The sequence below is a fragment of the Dendrobates tinctorius genome, unplaced genomic scaffold (genome assembly GCF_039654945.1).
Source record: "Dendrobates tinctorius isolate UK_male_01 unplaced genomic scaffold, ASM3965494v1 ptg000021l, whole genome shotgun sequence".
In the NCBI taxonomy this organism is placed as follows: Eukaryota; Metazoa; Chordata; class Amphibia; order Anura; family Dendrobatidae; genus Dendrobates; species Dendrobates tinctorius.
Genome location: NW_027361689.1, coordinates 42,369,103 through 42,385,376, shown reverse-complemented (window position 1 = coordinate 42,385,376; position 16,274 = coordinate 42,369,103). Strand labels below are relative to the sequence as shown.

The window sequence follows — 16,274 nt, the reverse complement described above, 5'->3', positions numbered from 1 at the left end:
CCCTGTTGGAGGAAAAGTTGCAAAATCTCGAAGAGAGGTTAGCTACGTTGAAGATCATTAAGGAAGGTGAAGAGTTCTTGGACAGAGCAGAATTATCTCTTCATGTTACAGAAAGAGAAGAAATTCGAAGTGCACCTGAAGAAACAGAGGAATGGAGACATGTGACCCAGAGAAGCAGGAGGATCAGGAGGCAGTCAGCACCCATACTGCTCAGGAACCAGTACCAGGCTCTCACGCAGGAAAACGATGAAGAAATACATCAGGATAAGACTTTGCCAACAAACAGCAACCTTGTACGCCCTCAGAGTCCTCCTGGATGGAGAAAGAAAAATGTTGTGAAGAAACGGAGAGTGGTGGTCATGGGGGATTCCCTGCTGAGAGGAACAGAGGCCGCTATCTGCAGACCGGATATAACTACAAGAGAAATGTGCTGTCTTCCAGGTGCAAAACTTAAAGATGTGTCTGACAGGATATCAGGACTCTTCAGACCTACAGATGACTACCCATTCCTGCTACTACATGTGGGGACAAATGACACCGCAAGAAACGACCTGGAAATCATCTGCAGAGACTTTGAAGACTTAGGCAAGAAAGTGAAAGAACTGGGAGCGCAGGTGGTCTTCTCTTCCATCCTCCCAGTGGATGGCCATGGAACAAGGAGGTGGAATAAGATTCTGCAGGTGAACAACTGGCTACGGCGATGGTGCCGTCAGCAACGATTTGGATTTCTGGATCACGGAGTGAACTACTTATACGATGGACTACTTGCTAGAGATGGGGTGCACCTTACGAAGACTGGAAAGCATGTATTTGGAAGTCGCCTTGCTACACTTGTAAGGAGAGCTTTAAACTAGAACAACATGGGAAGGGAAGCAAAAGACCAGAAAAAGCCATACACCTGACAAATGCTATTGAGAACTCTGCTATTAGAAGTGGAAAGGAAGAACAAAGACGAAAGAATCTAATTACTAAAAATATTGGAGAAAGAGAAACCAATCACAAACTAAAATGTTTCTATACTAATGCACAAAGCATGGGCAACAAACAAGGAGAATTGGAACTACTAACACAGGAAAAGAAATATGATGTCATTGGAATCACTGAAACTTGGTGGGACAATACACATGATTGGAATACAAGACTAGAAGGATACAACTTATTTGCAAGAAACAGACTTGATAAACGAGGAGGGGGTGTCGCATTGTATGTTCGAAATGCGTATATCTGCACAGAGATTGAAGCTTCAGAGACTGGGAGTTCTGTGGAAACTGTTTGGGTAAGAATACAAGGACAGAACAATGGAAAGGACACCATTGTAGGCATTTACTACAGGCCGCCTGTGCAAGCCGAAGATATAGATGAACTCTTTATGCATCAGATGGCCAAGTTCTCCAAAAAATATGACATAGTTGTCATGGGAGATTTCAACTATCCAGACATTTGTTGGGAATCTCTCTCAGGCAAAACTAACAGGTCAAGGAAATTCTTATCCTCTCTTGCTGACAACTTTATCTTCCAAAAGGTAAGGGAGAAAACAAGGGGAACTGCTACCTTGGATCTAATCCTTATAAACAGGGAGGAAATGGTTGAGGAGGTAAAAGTGGCTGGGACCCTAGGAGGTAGCGACCATGCTATTTTAGAATTTTGGATTACTAGAGGTGGAAGACCTGTGAAGACTCAGACGTCAAGGTTAGATTTCAGAAAGGCAGATTTTAAGGGATTCAGAAAGAGAATTGGAGGGATCCAATGGCTGGATATCCTTAAAGACAAAAATGTCCAGGAAGGATGGGAAATCTTGAAAAATGAAATTCTCAAAGCACAGTTGTTAACAATTCCGAAAAGAGGGAAGAATAGGAAGCATTTAAGGAAACCAGGATGGATGAACACAGAACTTAAGCACATGCTAAAAAGGAAGAAAAAAATGTTTATAAAATGGAAAGAGGGAGGCATATCTAAAGAAGAATATAATGCTGTCTGCAGAACCTGCAGGGCACAAATCAGATTATCTAAAGCTGAAAATGAACTGAGGCTTGCAAGAGATGTCAAAAGCAATAATAAAGGATTTTGGGGATATGTCAAAAGTAAAAGAAAAGTCAAAGATGCTATAGGATTTTTACAGGATGAAAATGATGAAATGGTAAGACAGGATGTTGAGAAGGCTGAACTTTTAAATTCCTATTTTGCATCTGTTTTCTCTCAGAAAGGAAATGCAACATCAACTGTTATTCACTGTCCTATTAAGGGAATAGAAGAATCCAGGATATCTATAAACAGAAAGATAGTGCGGAAACACTTAGCTAACCTAAATGAATTCAAGTCTCCAGGTCCAGATGAATTACACCCCAGAGTAGCGAAGGAGATAGCAGAAGAAATTTTTGAACCCCTCTCCATAATCTTTGAAAATTCTTGGAGAACAGGAGAAGTGCCAGAAGACTGGAGAAGAGCAAATGTTGTTCCTATCTTCAAAAAGGGGAAGAAGGTGGACCCAGGCAACTATAGGCCGGTGAGTCTGACTTCTATACCAGGAAAGATCTTTGAACAAATTATTAAACAACATGTATGTCAATACCTGGATAAGAATGAAGTGATTAAACAGAGTCAGCATGGGTTTCTAACTAATAAGTCATGTCAGACTAACTTAATTTCCTTCTATGACAGTATCACTGATTGGGTGGATCAAGGAAATGCTGTAGATATAGTATATCTTGACTTCAGCAAAGCATTTGACAAAGTCTCTCATACAATCCTTATTGAAAAAATGACTAAGTATGGAATGGACAAGGCAACTGTTAGGTGGATTCATAACTGGCTTAGTGATCGGACCCAAAGAGTGGTCGTAAATGGTTGCACATCCAGTTGGAAGAATGTCTCAAGTGGGGTACCACAGGGCTCTGTCCTGGGCCCTGTATTGTTCAACATCTTTATCAACGATTTAGATGAAGGAATTGAGGGTAAACTGATTAAATTTGCTGATGACACAAAGCTAGGAGGGATAGCTAATACTAGAGAAGAGAGAGAGAGGATTCAAAAAGATTTAAATAAACTGGAGAAGTGGGCAGCAACTAACAGAATGGTTTTTAACAGGGAGAAATGCAAAGTACTACATCTGGGCAATAAAAATGAAAAAAGCATATATAGAATGGGAGGAATAGGGCTAAGTGACAGCACATGTGAAAAAGACTTGGGTATACTAATAGATCACAGACTGAATATGAGTCAACAGTGTGATGCAGCAGCAAAAAAGGCAAATGCAATTCTAGGATGTATTAACAGAAGCATACAGTCTAGATCACGTGAAGTCATTATTTCCCTCTACTCCTCTTTGGTCAGACCTCATCTGGAATATTGTGTCCAGTTTTGGGCACCACATTTTAAAAAAGACATCAACAAACTGGAGCAAGTTCAGAAAAGAGCGACCTGAATGGTGACCGGTCTGCAAACCCTGTCTTATGAGGAAAGGTTGCAGGATTTGGGAATGTATAGTTTGCAAAAGAGAAGACTGAGAGGAGACTTAATAGCTGTCTACAAATATCTAAAGGGCTGTCACATTGTAGAAGGATCAACTTTATTCTCATTTGCACAAGGAAAGACTAGAAGCAATGGGATGAAACTGAATGGGAAGAGACACAGATTAGATATTAGAAAAAACTTTTTGACAGTTAGAGTGATCAATGAGTGGTACAGGCTGCCACGAGAAGTGGTGAGTTCTCCTTCAATGGAAGTCTTCAAACAGAGGCTGGACAGACATCTGACTGGGATGATTTAGCGAATCCTGCTTTGAGCAGGGGGTTGGACCAGATGGCCCAGGAGGTCCCTTCCAACTCTACGATTCTATGAAACAGAGGAACACAAAAGTTGTTTTTTTCCTTACCTGCAGTCACCACTAGAGGGAGCTTAGGGAAAACTGATTTACTATTGAGCTCAATGTATAGATATCTAGCTCCCTCTAGTGGTGGCCGTAGGCATACACATTTTTTAAACCGCTGATAATTTTTAGTTTAAAAAAAACCCTAATTTGTGTGATTCACTGAAGTTAATATTTAATAACAAGTAGTAATAGGTGAAAAATTGTATTTAAAGTTACAGAAGCATTTTTTTTTTTTAATTTTTCATCCACTTAGGGCACAGCGCTCAGTGCAAGTATTAATAAGCTTTCCGATCGCAGTTTTTTTCTATTCTCATCTGCAGATTACAAAGTCTCTGCTATATGGACCGGAAAAAAACGCTTTCAATCCATTGCTTTGAGAAAAACGACTTCTGGGCCACAAAGGAGGCATTTTATGACTCGGCTGTGACGTAAGGTGCAGAACAGGACAGAACAAAGCCAAGAATAAGAATAAGTGATCAGCAAGTAAGGAAAAAAAACAAAAAACACAGGGGCGAGAGGGAGAGAGACAAAAAGACACAAGAATGAAAAAAAAATAGGAGAAGAGAGAGGAGAAAGAAAGAAAGAAAGAAAGAAAGAAAGAAAGAAAGAAAGAAAGAAAGAAAGAAAGAAAGAAAGAAAAAGGACAGAGGGAGGAGAAAGAAAGAGAAAAAAAGGAAAAGGACAGAGGGAGGAGAAAGATAGAGAAAAAAAGAAAAGGACAGAGGGAGGAGAAAGAAAGAAAAGAAGAAAAGGACAGAAGGAGGAGAAAGAAAGAGGAAAAAAAGAAAAGGACAGAGGGAGGAGAAAGAAAGAGAAAAAAGAAAAGGACAGAGAAAGGAGAAAGAAAGAAAGAAAGAAAGAAAGAAAGAAAGAAAGAAAGAAAGAAAGAAAGAAAGAAAGAAAGAAAGAAACAGATGGAGGAGAAAGAAAGAAAGGGACAGATGGAGGAGAAAGAAAGAAAAGGACAGAGGGAGGAGAAAGAAAGAAAAGGACAGAGGGAGGAGAAAGAAAGAAAAGGACAGAGGGAGGAGAAAGAAAGATAAGGACAGAGGGAGGAGAAAGAAAAAGAAAAAAGAAAACGACAGAGGGAGGAGAAAGAAAGAAAACGACAGAGGGAGGAGAAAGAAAGAAAAAAAAGAAAAGGACAGAGGGAGGAGAAAGAAAGAAAAGGACAGAGGGAGAAGAAAGAAAGAAAAGGACAGAGGGAGGAGAAAGAAAGAAAAGGACAGAGGGAGGAGAAAGAAAGAAAAAGACAGAGGGAGGAGAAAGAAATAAAAGAACAGTGGGAGGAGAAAGAAAAGAATAGAGGGAGAAAGAGACACATGAGACTGACAGACATGAGCCGGACAGTGGCACACCTCCTCCAGAGCTCAATGATAAAGCAGACATAGCAGAATAGCTGCCTGGTGTCAGCTCAGTGGATAGTGAGATAATCTGCGGATTAGTCGGGCACACTGCGTGAATGGACTTTTCTGGGACTTTGTCATCAAAGCAAAACCCTTCAGAGACACCCAACCACATGCATGAGAGGGTGAATGGGACGCATAATGCAGTCCCAAAAATAAAGTGAGAGAAACTTAAAAAGGAATTAAAAAGTAAAAAAATATATGGAAAGAAAATTTCCAATGTCATTGCTATTCAGCTCGTAAGAGCTGCTCTCCTCCACTGCTGCAGCTGTCTGTGAGTGTGCACAATTCAGCTTATCGGCTCTGCATACTGCTGGTAGGAACTCTCAATCATGAGGAGTACACCGTCCCCCGGCAGGGCAGGGCGCGAGGGAGGCAAGGAGCTATTGAAGTGCTATATTGAGACAACCCCTTTAAGCGCTTACTTTTTAACCAAAAGAGGTGCTTCAGCAGCCGAGTAGTGTATTAATGAGACTGCTGTCCATCTTTAAATACTAGTCTGTGAATGGTATGATCAAATGATGTTTAGGAATTGATAAAAAAAATATAATAATTTGGGCGGTGGCGAGGCGGGAAGAATTATTCGGGACCTGAAAATCTCAGGGGCTGCATATAATTAATGTGTTCTGCTGCACAAATATATAGGGGGTTAGGAAAAGTCATAAAGGGGAGGCTCACCAGTGATAAGTCCACCTGTCGGCTTCAGGCTGGCAAACTGCTGGTCATGCTTCGCCCGCTCCTCCGTAGTGATCGCCCACATGTTTGGCGCTCCTGCAAGCAAAACAAGCAAAGTTGTATAAAGTTCTGAAAAGAAAGTCGGCTTCTTGCAGTAACACATCCAGATACACCGAACACAGGAAACTCCGACATACAACGCGACCGCTTACTCCCCCCATCTCCACTTCCACAGCTCCGATATAAGACGGCCCTCTGAGGTCTACAGGGGAAGTCACTCCTGCCGTCAGTTGATTTTTTGCAACTTCCTGCTGCCTCTAAATCTAGAAATTCCAAGGTCCTCAAGTGTTTGTAAGATGTTCTCACTGCCTGTCTTGGGTCTCCTCAGGATTATTCTAAAGAACACTATGTAATGCTTCATTATTCCTGCAGAGGCACTGCAGAGAAAGTCTACATTTACTGCCAGGTTTCTCCGTCGACCAGAAATGATCGCTGGATGATGATCTTGATAAGGAACCATTTAATATATAAAAGCCTAGCGGTTCATAATGTATCTGATAAACAGGTGCCATTATGGCCCATAGGTGATGGATGCTTCCAGATCCAGAGGCTTTGGGGCTTTGCAATGTTAATCACACACCTAGTATTAATTATTGTGCCACAATACTGCCCGCTGGTGGCTTCCTCCGCCATGTAAGAAGGGTGCACGGTCTGGCAGACCTCCTCTGTCTGTTATCGGACTTTTTCTAAATCACAGCACTTAGTTATCGTGCACAGATATAGCAGAGCTAAATGTGTCACCCGGCTGTTCCCTTTCTGCATTGTGCCAACACCTGTAAAAACCTAAACGATAATGCAAGGTGGCGTCTTCTTGTGCTGAGCTCAGCTCTGCTACATACTGAAGCTATACCAAAGTCCCTGATAAAATAGCTGCGGCTTGTAACCTCGGCCAAACAGAATGAGGCCGGGCAACAATCTCTGATTGGTCACCAGTAAACAGGAAAAGCTCAATTCAGGAGAAGAGGAGTCAGATTCTACAGAATTAAAGGGAACCTGACAGTGGCTCCCTACTGCGTCAGCCGCGGGCACCGAGAATAAGGGGTACACTGCAGCTGCAGATGTGGGCAGATCAGTCTGAAGAAGGTACCTGGAGGTTACTCACAGCCAAACACACAGGACTCTCACCTGACACTAACAAAGATCGGTCAGTCACAGGGAATCGGGGAGGGAAGAAGCCACCGGTAACCTGCCTCACGGTAGTCATCCAGAGACCCTGACCCTGCACAGGCCCCCAAATACTGCAGAGAACTAGAATAAAGCACACACGTCTGCAACTGTGGAGGTACTGTCCGATTCATGCCTGGTCATGTAATGTATGTACACAGTGACTGCACCAGCAGAATAGTGAGTGCAGCTCTGGAGTATAATACAGGATGTAACTCAGGATCAGTAATGTAATGTATGTACACAGTGACTGCACCAGCAGAATAGGGAGTGCAGCTCTGGGGTATAATACAGGACGTAACACAGGATCATTAATGTATGTACACAGTGACTGCACCAGCAGAATAGGGAGTGCAGCTCTGGGGTATAATACAGGATGTAACTCAGGATCAGTAATGTAATGTATGTACACAGTGACTGCACCAGCAGAATAGTGAGTGCAGCTCTGGGGTATAATACAGGATGTAAGTGGGCTGTGGAGTCGGAAGGCCAAACCTGCGACTCCGACTCCTCAATTTCCCTTGCACAGACTCCAACTCCCACACATATTGCTTATATTTAAGTGATAAATTTATTGTAGTACAATGTGAACATCAGCCACTTAATCATCTTTATGATACAATAATCAAGATATTTAGCTAGAACATAATATATATTTATTGGAATACAACTTTAGAAAACAAAATACTGTAATAAATTGTAAATATGTAATACACTATGTAATATCGATTACAGATATATTGTATATATATATATACACACACACACACACACACACACACACACACACACACACACACACACACACACACAAACAATATATCTGTAATCGATATTACATAGTGTATTACATATTTACAATTTATTACAGTATATATAACACTATGTAATAAACTATGTAAGTGGCAAAAAACAGTTTTCAACAAAAACAAATAACTAAATAACATTTGTGCAATCTATGAATTTGTTCTAAGAAATAGAATTGCCTCCATCAGATCCTCCTTCATAGATGACCTCAAATCTGACCTAATGATTTTAAGGCCAGAGAACAACCTCTCTACACTAACTTGGGTTGGAGGCAAAGCCGTAACAACATGGGCAACATCTCTAAATTTCCGGGTATAAAGGAATTGCCTCATGCACAGTCAGTTTTGATGAACGGTTGAATTTTTCTATTTCTTTCAGAGCAAGTGAAACATTTTGCTGAAATATGGTCAATCTGCTTGCTATAGGAGATGGAGTGAAATCTTTTTCTTTGCGGCAACGCTTTGCCTGCTCCATGTCATCCAAATACTTGTCAGTCAAACTCCTCATCTGATGAGGATGAAGATATGGCAGCAGTAGCACTGTCAGGACCCAAGTCCTCTTGCGGCTGGCAGTCCTCCTGTAGGCCACTCATCCTAACTGCTACCTCAGTCAGAGCTTCATTTCCTTTTGTAAGCTGTTGATCATCAAGCAGTATATGATGACTTGGGTCCACATAAACAGCTGCCAGAAAAATTTTATTTTCCAATAGCTGTGTCTCTCTCCGTTTCATTGAAGCAGAAATGCCCTCTGCGATTAAACCTCCTCTTTGGGACAGGCAAAATAGCAAGTTCTTCCACTCCCTTATGAAAATGCCAGGAGTTAAATCCTCAGCTTGTAATTTTTTAGTCATGGTAAATGGGTGATTAAGCAATTCCTTCAATTCAGCCACCTGTGTCCATTGATCTTCATTTAGGGTTACCTGAGGGTTCGCCATATCTACAAGAAACGGTTTTAGTTCAAGCAATTGCTCAATCATTAAATAAGTGCTGCCCCACAGAGTGGCTTGATCGACAATTGCCCCTTTCCCAGCACGTCTCTTTCAGATGGAATCAATTTTAGGAGTTCTGGCGGCAATAACCAATTTCCTCACTTTTCCAATCAGATTTCCAGCATGTCCCTCTTGCAGACTATCTCTTATCGCCAGCTGCAGCATGTGCACAACTTTCTCACTTTCTCCAGCTTGGGGGGCCCAGGAATCGGATCCTGTGCATTGGCAGGCACCCCTCCCCCTCCTCTCTCTGGTGAAGACGGCAGAAGACAGGACAGAGGAGGGGAGATTGCCCCCTGCAGCCTGGAGTCGGTGCAGGACGGGAGCACTCCAGCAAGCGAGTTTTGATAGGTGCGCGCCCCCCCTGCCCCTCGCTGGCTACGGCCATGATTCACACACAGCGTTATTGTGGATCCGTTTTTTGCAGTAAAATGCAGTGACTCTGGGCATCCCAGCACAGTTAATGGGTTTCAAGATATGACATTCAGACACATTGTTTTGTGAGGATCCGTTTTTGGGCTGAATGAGCATGTCAGTTTGTGCGGCGTTTTTCTAATCTGCTTTTGCTATTGAAAACATTATCTACGAGCTCAAAAAACTTTCAGGTAATGCGGTTTTTGAAAAAGCTGATCTGCTTTTGCAGCTGAAAAACGTATCCTCAAAAAACGCAGCAAATACGCTGTGTGTGAATGTAGCCTTAGATCAGGAATAGAACAGTCATTTAAAGGACATTTCATAACTTTCCCAAATTCCTATGAAAAAATATTCAGCATATTCTGCATTGAATTACTGTACCCAATTTATTATATATTTTAGGAGTCGGTCCATTTTATACCAACTCTGACTCCACGACTCCGACTCCACAGCCCTGGATGTAACTCAGGATCAGTAATGTAATGTATGTACACAGAGACTGCACCAGCAGAATATTGAGTGCAGCTCTGGGGTATAATACAGGATGTAACTCAGGATCAGTAATGTAATGTATGTACACAGTGACTGCACCAGCAGAATAGTGAGCACAGCTCTGGGGTATAACACAGGACGTAACTCAGGATCAGTACAGGATCAGTAATGTAATGTATGTACACAGTGACTGCACCAGCAGAATAGTGAGTGCAGCTCTGGGGTATAATACAGGATGTAACTCAGGATCAGTACAGGATCAGTAATGTAATGTATGTACACAGTGACTGCACCAACAGAATAGTGAGTGCAGCTCTGGGGTATAATACAGGATGTAACTCAGGATCAGTACAGGATTAGTAATGTGTATTACCTAATGACATATTAGTAGTTTAACAGGCTCCCCCAATAGTGATCTGTTCTTGTGAAATATGGAAATTAGATAGTGAACCTAAATTGGTACATGGACTACAGAAGGTGATAAAAATCTAAGCACCTCGCTTCACAATATGTTGGTGACATAAAACACCAAATAGTTTAACATGACGGCAAATATATAAGGAGTAACTATACACTGCTGGCTGAGCAGCGCTCCTACAGATCGGGCACAGTACCATATCACAGTGTACTGTACATCAGGAGCCAAGAGATTATAATCATCTACAGGCAGTAGCATAGCCCTGGAGTAAATGACTCATGACATGGTCACAAAACACAGCTAACAAGAGCACAGAGTACGGCCTCCATCACTATTGGCCTCCCCCTGCCAACACCGGGCTGTGTAAAAAAAAAAAAAAAAACAGATACTGCAAAGCCGGACAATAAGCCACCGTGTGCACCCAGCCAGATTACTGGGGTTAGCTATAAAGCTGGCCCTGAACAGACTATCAGAGAAAAAATCCAAATCCAGGAAAAAGTCTAATTTACGTCAAGATTACATTGCTGATCCTGAGTTACATCCTGTATTATACTCCAGAGAAACACTCACTATTCTGCTGGTGCAGTCACTGTATACATACATTACATTACTGATCCCGAGTCACATCCTGTATTATACCCCAGAGCTGCACTCACTATTCTGCTGGTGCAGTCACTGTGTACATACATTACATTACTGATCCTGTACTGATCCTGAGTTACATCCTGTATTATACTCCAGAGCTGCACTCACTATTCTGCTGGTGCAGTCACTGTATACATACATTACTGATCCTGAGTCACATCCTGTATTATACCCCAGAGCTGCACTCACTATTCTGCTGGTGCAGTCACTGTGTACATATATTACTGATCCTAAGTTACATCCTGTATTATACTCCAGAGCTGCACTCACTTTTCTGCTGGTGCAGTCACTGTGTACATACATTACATTACTGATCCTGAGTTACATCCTGTGTTATATTCCAGAGAAATTCACTATTCTGCTGGTGCAGTCACTGTGTACATACATTACTGATCCTGAGTTACATCCTGTGTTATATTCCAGAGAAATTCACTATTCTGCTGGTGTAGTCACTCTGTACATACATTACTGATCCTGAGTTACATCCTGCATTATACTCCAGAGCTGCACTCACTATTCTGCTGGTGCAGTCACTGTGTACATACATTACTGACCCTGTACTGATCCTGAGTTACATCCTGTATTATACCCCAGAGCTGCACTAACTATTCTGCAATATGCACACACGGGAAAATAAGTATTTGATACACTGTCGATTTTGCAAGTTTTCCTCCCACAAAGAATGGAGAGGTCTGTAATTTTTTATCGTAGGTACACAACCTGTGAGACAGAATCTAAAAATAAAAAAAAGAAAATCCCATTGTATGATTTTTACATAATTTGCATTTTATTGCATGAAATAAGCACCGTATATACTCGTGTATAAGCCGACCCCCCCCTAAATTTGCCACACAAAAAAAAAAAAAACAGGAAAGCTTACTGACTCATGTATAAGCCTAGGGTGGAAAATGCAGCCGCTACTGATAAATTTCAAAAATAAAAATAGATACCAATAAAAGTAAAACATGGATTTTTCTGATAACTCACCGTAAAATCCTTTTCTCCGAGACGCTCATTGGGGGACACAGATACTGTGGGGTGTATGCTTTTGCCGCTAGGAGGCTGACACTAAGTGAAAAAAAAGAGGTTAGCTCCTCCTCCGCAGTATACACCCTCGCCCCTATTGCGGGCGGAAATCAGTTTGGTGCCAAAGCAGTAGGACGACAACAAAATCAGCCTAAATACAGGTACAACATGTCCAAAACACCACCCTTATATCAAATTAGTAAATGCATATAAATTTAAACAAAACAAGAGCCAACTGGCTATCAGGGTGGATGCTGTGTACCCCAATGAGCGTCTCGGAGAAAAGGATTTTACGGCGAGTTATCACAAAAATCCATGTTTCTCCTTCGCCTCATTGGGGGACACAGATACTGTGGAACGGGGCTTGGCAGGATAGGGCTGCCAGCTCCGAAACCCGCCTGATAGAAGTGATGGCCACTAGGAACACCACTTTCCAGGAAAGGTACCTCAAGGAGATATCCTGAAGCGGTTCAAATGGAGCTTCCTGCAGAACACTTAGGACCAGGTTAAGGTCCCAAGCGTCCATAGGCGCCTTATAGGGAGGTACCAAGTGGGAGACTCCCTGGATGAAAGTCTTCACCTGCAGATTGGTAGCAATTCTGCGCTGGAACAGGACGGATAAGGACGATATTTTTCTCCTGAGGGAACTTGGGGCTAAGCCCGAGTCTAGGCCCGACTGGAGAAAAGTCAAGATGTTGGGGATCGAGAATCTCAGCGGAGAAACACCGCGGCCTCGACACCAAGCAAAGAACACCTTCCAGGTGTGGTGGTAAATCCGTGCTGAAGTAGGTTTATGGGCGCTAATCATTGTAGCGACCACCTTGCTCCCGAACCTTGCCTGGGTTAGAATCCAAGATTCAACGGCCATGCCGTCAAACAACTGGGCCCCTAAGTTCGGGAGGCAAATCGGCCCTTGAGAAAGTAGATCTGGGCGCTCTGGCAGGCGCCAAGGAACGTCGGCGAGCAGCTGCAGTAGATCTGCATACCATGTTCGACGGGGATAGCAGAATCGCCGGGACCCCTTCCGTCTTGATCTTCTTGATGACCCTCGGAAGTAGTGGCAGCAGGGGAAATAGATATGGGAGACGAAACTGGTTCCATGGCAGGACCAACGTGTCCACAGCGATTGCCTGCGGGTCCCTGGCCCGAGCAACATACAGTATGTGGGCACCTTGGCGTTCACTCTGGACGCCATCAGGTCCACATCCGGAGTTCCCCACAGCTGACAAGTATGTCGGAAGACTTCTGGATGTAGAGACCACTCTCCAGACGCAAGACCCTGCCGGCTGAGCAAGGCTGCCACCCAATTTTCCACGCCCGGGATGTGGACAGCCGAAATCACCGAGTGGTTTGCTTCGGCCCACTGCAGAACATGCCCAACCTCGCGCATGGTTGCTCTGCTGCGGGAGCCCCCTTGGTAATTTATGTAAGCCACCGCCGTGGCGTTTTCCGACTGAATCCGGACAGGGCGGCCTGCTAGAAAGTGATGAAACTTTTGCAGAGCCAGCAGAATTGCTCGTATCTCCAATAAGTTTATCGGGAGGCGTGCCTCCTGTGGCGACCACCGTCCCTGGGTCGTGTGGTGGCGAAACACCGCTCCCCAGCCGAAGAGACTGGCGTCGGTTGTCATCATCAACCAATGGTCTGGGGGGAAAGGTTTCCCCTGGGTCAGAGAGGAACTGGTTAACCACCATCCGAGCAACTGCCTGACTTGAAAAGACAGTCGGCACTGCCGATCGAGCGTGAAGGGATTCTTGTCCCAAGCTGACAAAAGGACGTGCTGCAGGGGGCGAAGATGGAACTGAGCGAACGGTACCGCTTCCATTGCTGCCACCATTTTCCCTAGACTCCTCATCCCGCATCGGATAGTTTGAGGGACTGGTTGCCGAAGTGTCCAGACTCCCTGCCGGAGCGCTCGCCCTTTTCCTGAGGGAGAATTACCAACCCTCGGCGATTGTCGAGAATCATTCCTAGGAAGGAGATCCTTTGAGCTAGCACAAGGGATGACTTCTTCGCATTGACCAACCACCCTAAGCGGGCAAGAGTATCTAGCGTGATGTTGACATTTTCCACGCATGCCCGTATTGAAGGGCCTTTGACCAAGAGGTCGTCTAGATAAGGCAAGACGACTAAGCCTCGAGAATGCAGTATGGCCGTGACAACTGCCATAACCTTTGTGAACACTCTGGGGCCGTGGCTAGCTCGAAGGGTAGTGCTACGAACTGAAAACGTAGATCGCTGATGGCGAAGCGTAGCAACCTCAGATGAGGAGGAAAAATGGGAATATGCAGATATGCGTCCTGGATATCTATTGAGGCCAAGTATTCTCCCTGCTCCATGGCCGATATGACTGACCGGAGAGACTCCATCCGGAAATGTCTGATCCTGATGAATTTGTTCAGAAGCTTCAGGTCCAAAACAGGCCTGACAGACCCGTCCCTTTTGGGAACCGCAAAAAGGCTGGAATAGAACCCCTGATTTTTTTTCGTGTTCCAGCACTGGAACAATGACTCCGTTGTGCTGGAGCGATATGATGGCTCCCAATAGAGCCCTTGCCTGGGCATCCACTCTGGGAAGCCGGGAAAGAAAAAACCGTCTTGGCGGGTATCTGACAAATTTTATTTTGTAACCTGAGGCCACCAATTCTTTTACCCATGCCTCGTGAGCGACATTGGCCCAGACGTGGAAAAACCAGAGTAGACGGACGCCCACCTTGCCGGTGTCGTCTGGTAAAGGCCTTGAGTCATTTGGCCGAGGATCTTTGGGATCTGGATCCCCTCAATCTGGGCTGCTGAGTACACAATCTCTCCAATGGGTTGGCTCTATATGAGTCCACTCGATGTTGCCAAAGGCCCGAAAACGAGCCTGAAACGGGTGACGAAAAAGCGGTTTGACCCTTTGTTGAGGGAGAAACCTGCTCCTTCCTCCTGTGGAGTCGGAGATAAGTTGATCCAACTTCTCCCCAAATAGTCGGCCGCACTGATAAGGCAGGGAAGTCAAGGACTTCTTAGAAGAAGAATCGGCTCGCCATGTCCTTAACCATAGGGCTCTTCTGATCGAAATTGCATTAGCAGCAGCAAGTGCCGAGCAATTGGCCGCATCCAAAGACGCATTGATTACATAGTCTCCGGCCATCGTCATCTGACCTGCGACCTCCAAAATCTCTGCAGGTAGATCCTGCTTCTGCGCGACCTTGTCTAATGTTTCTGACCATGATATCATAGCCTTGGCTGCCCAAGTTGCTGCGAACAAGGGAGCGAGTGCTGACCCTGACGCCTCATATACTGAGCAAGCTAAGCTCTGTATAAGGTGATCCGTGGTATCCTTAATCGAGGAAACACTAGGGACAGATAGCAGGGTCTTAGTGGCTAGGCGCGAAACTGGAGGATCCACCATCGGGGATTCCATCCATCTTTTACGGAGGTCAGGAGCAAACGGATACCTTGTTTCGAGTGCCTTTTGACCCGAGAAACGCCTGTCTGAACGTTCTCTGTGCCACTGCACTATGTCCTCAAACTCCGGGTGAGAGGAAAAAATTCTGTGCGGGCGCTTCACTCACTTAAAGGCCACTTTATGCCCCGTAGCCGCTGCGGGATCATCCTCAATCCCCAGGGTCTGATTGACGGGTTCGTTGAGGCTGCACACTGTTTTACGTGACCCTGGAGTTTCCAGGTCAAGGGGCTCGTCTGAGGTCTGCTCGCTATCAACCACTGGTGACGTGCTCGTCCGTTGTTGGTTTGGGGAAATCGGACCCTTTCAATAGGATCCGTTGCCCCTGTCACATCTTCATGGAAAGAGACGAAAAAAGTCTGGAGAAAAAAAAACAGACATGTGCCTCCATGTGCCCATACTTTTGCACCGGTCAAATTTTGTTTAAATGCAGAATGCACATTTTCTGTTAGTACAATAAACCTCATTTGAATCCAGAAATATAACTGAGTCCATCAGTTATTAGATATATGAAACTGAAATAGCTGTTGCAAAAACCAAAATTTTTATAAAGAAAAAAAGGTTAACATTAATAGGGGTGCCCAAACTTTAACATATGACTGTAATTATGCCCCCATAAGATGCTCCATAGATTATGCCCCCATATGCTGCTCCATAGTTTATGCCCCATATGCTGCTCCACAGATTATGCCCCCATATGCTGCTCCACAGATTATGCCCCCATAAAATGCTCCATAGATTATGCCCCCATATGTTGCTCCATAGTTTATGCCCCCATAAAATGCTCCATAATTATGCCCCCATAAGATGCTCCATAGATTATGCCCCCATATACTGCTGCAAATAAAAAAAAAAAATGAC

The 16,274-nt window shown here is 44.1% G+C and overlaps 1 protein-coding gene across 5 annotated transcripts in view; it reads right to left on the bottom strand.

Annotated features, from left to right (window-relative positions):
* Window positions 1–16,274, bottom strand: part of ITSN2 (intersectin 2) — a 195,723-nt gene that overhangs the window by 143,726 nt on the left and 35,723 nt on the right. For all 5 annotated transcript variants that reach the window (XM_073568317.1, XM_073568316.1, XM_073568319.1 and 2 more), the window contains exon 3: window positions 5,953–6,045. In XM_073568317.1, coding sequence (XP_073424418.1) covers window positions 5,953–6,045 — 93 coding nt within the window. The remainder of the gene's footprint in view (window positions 1–5,952; window positions 6,046–16,274) is intronic.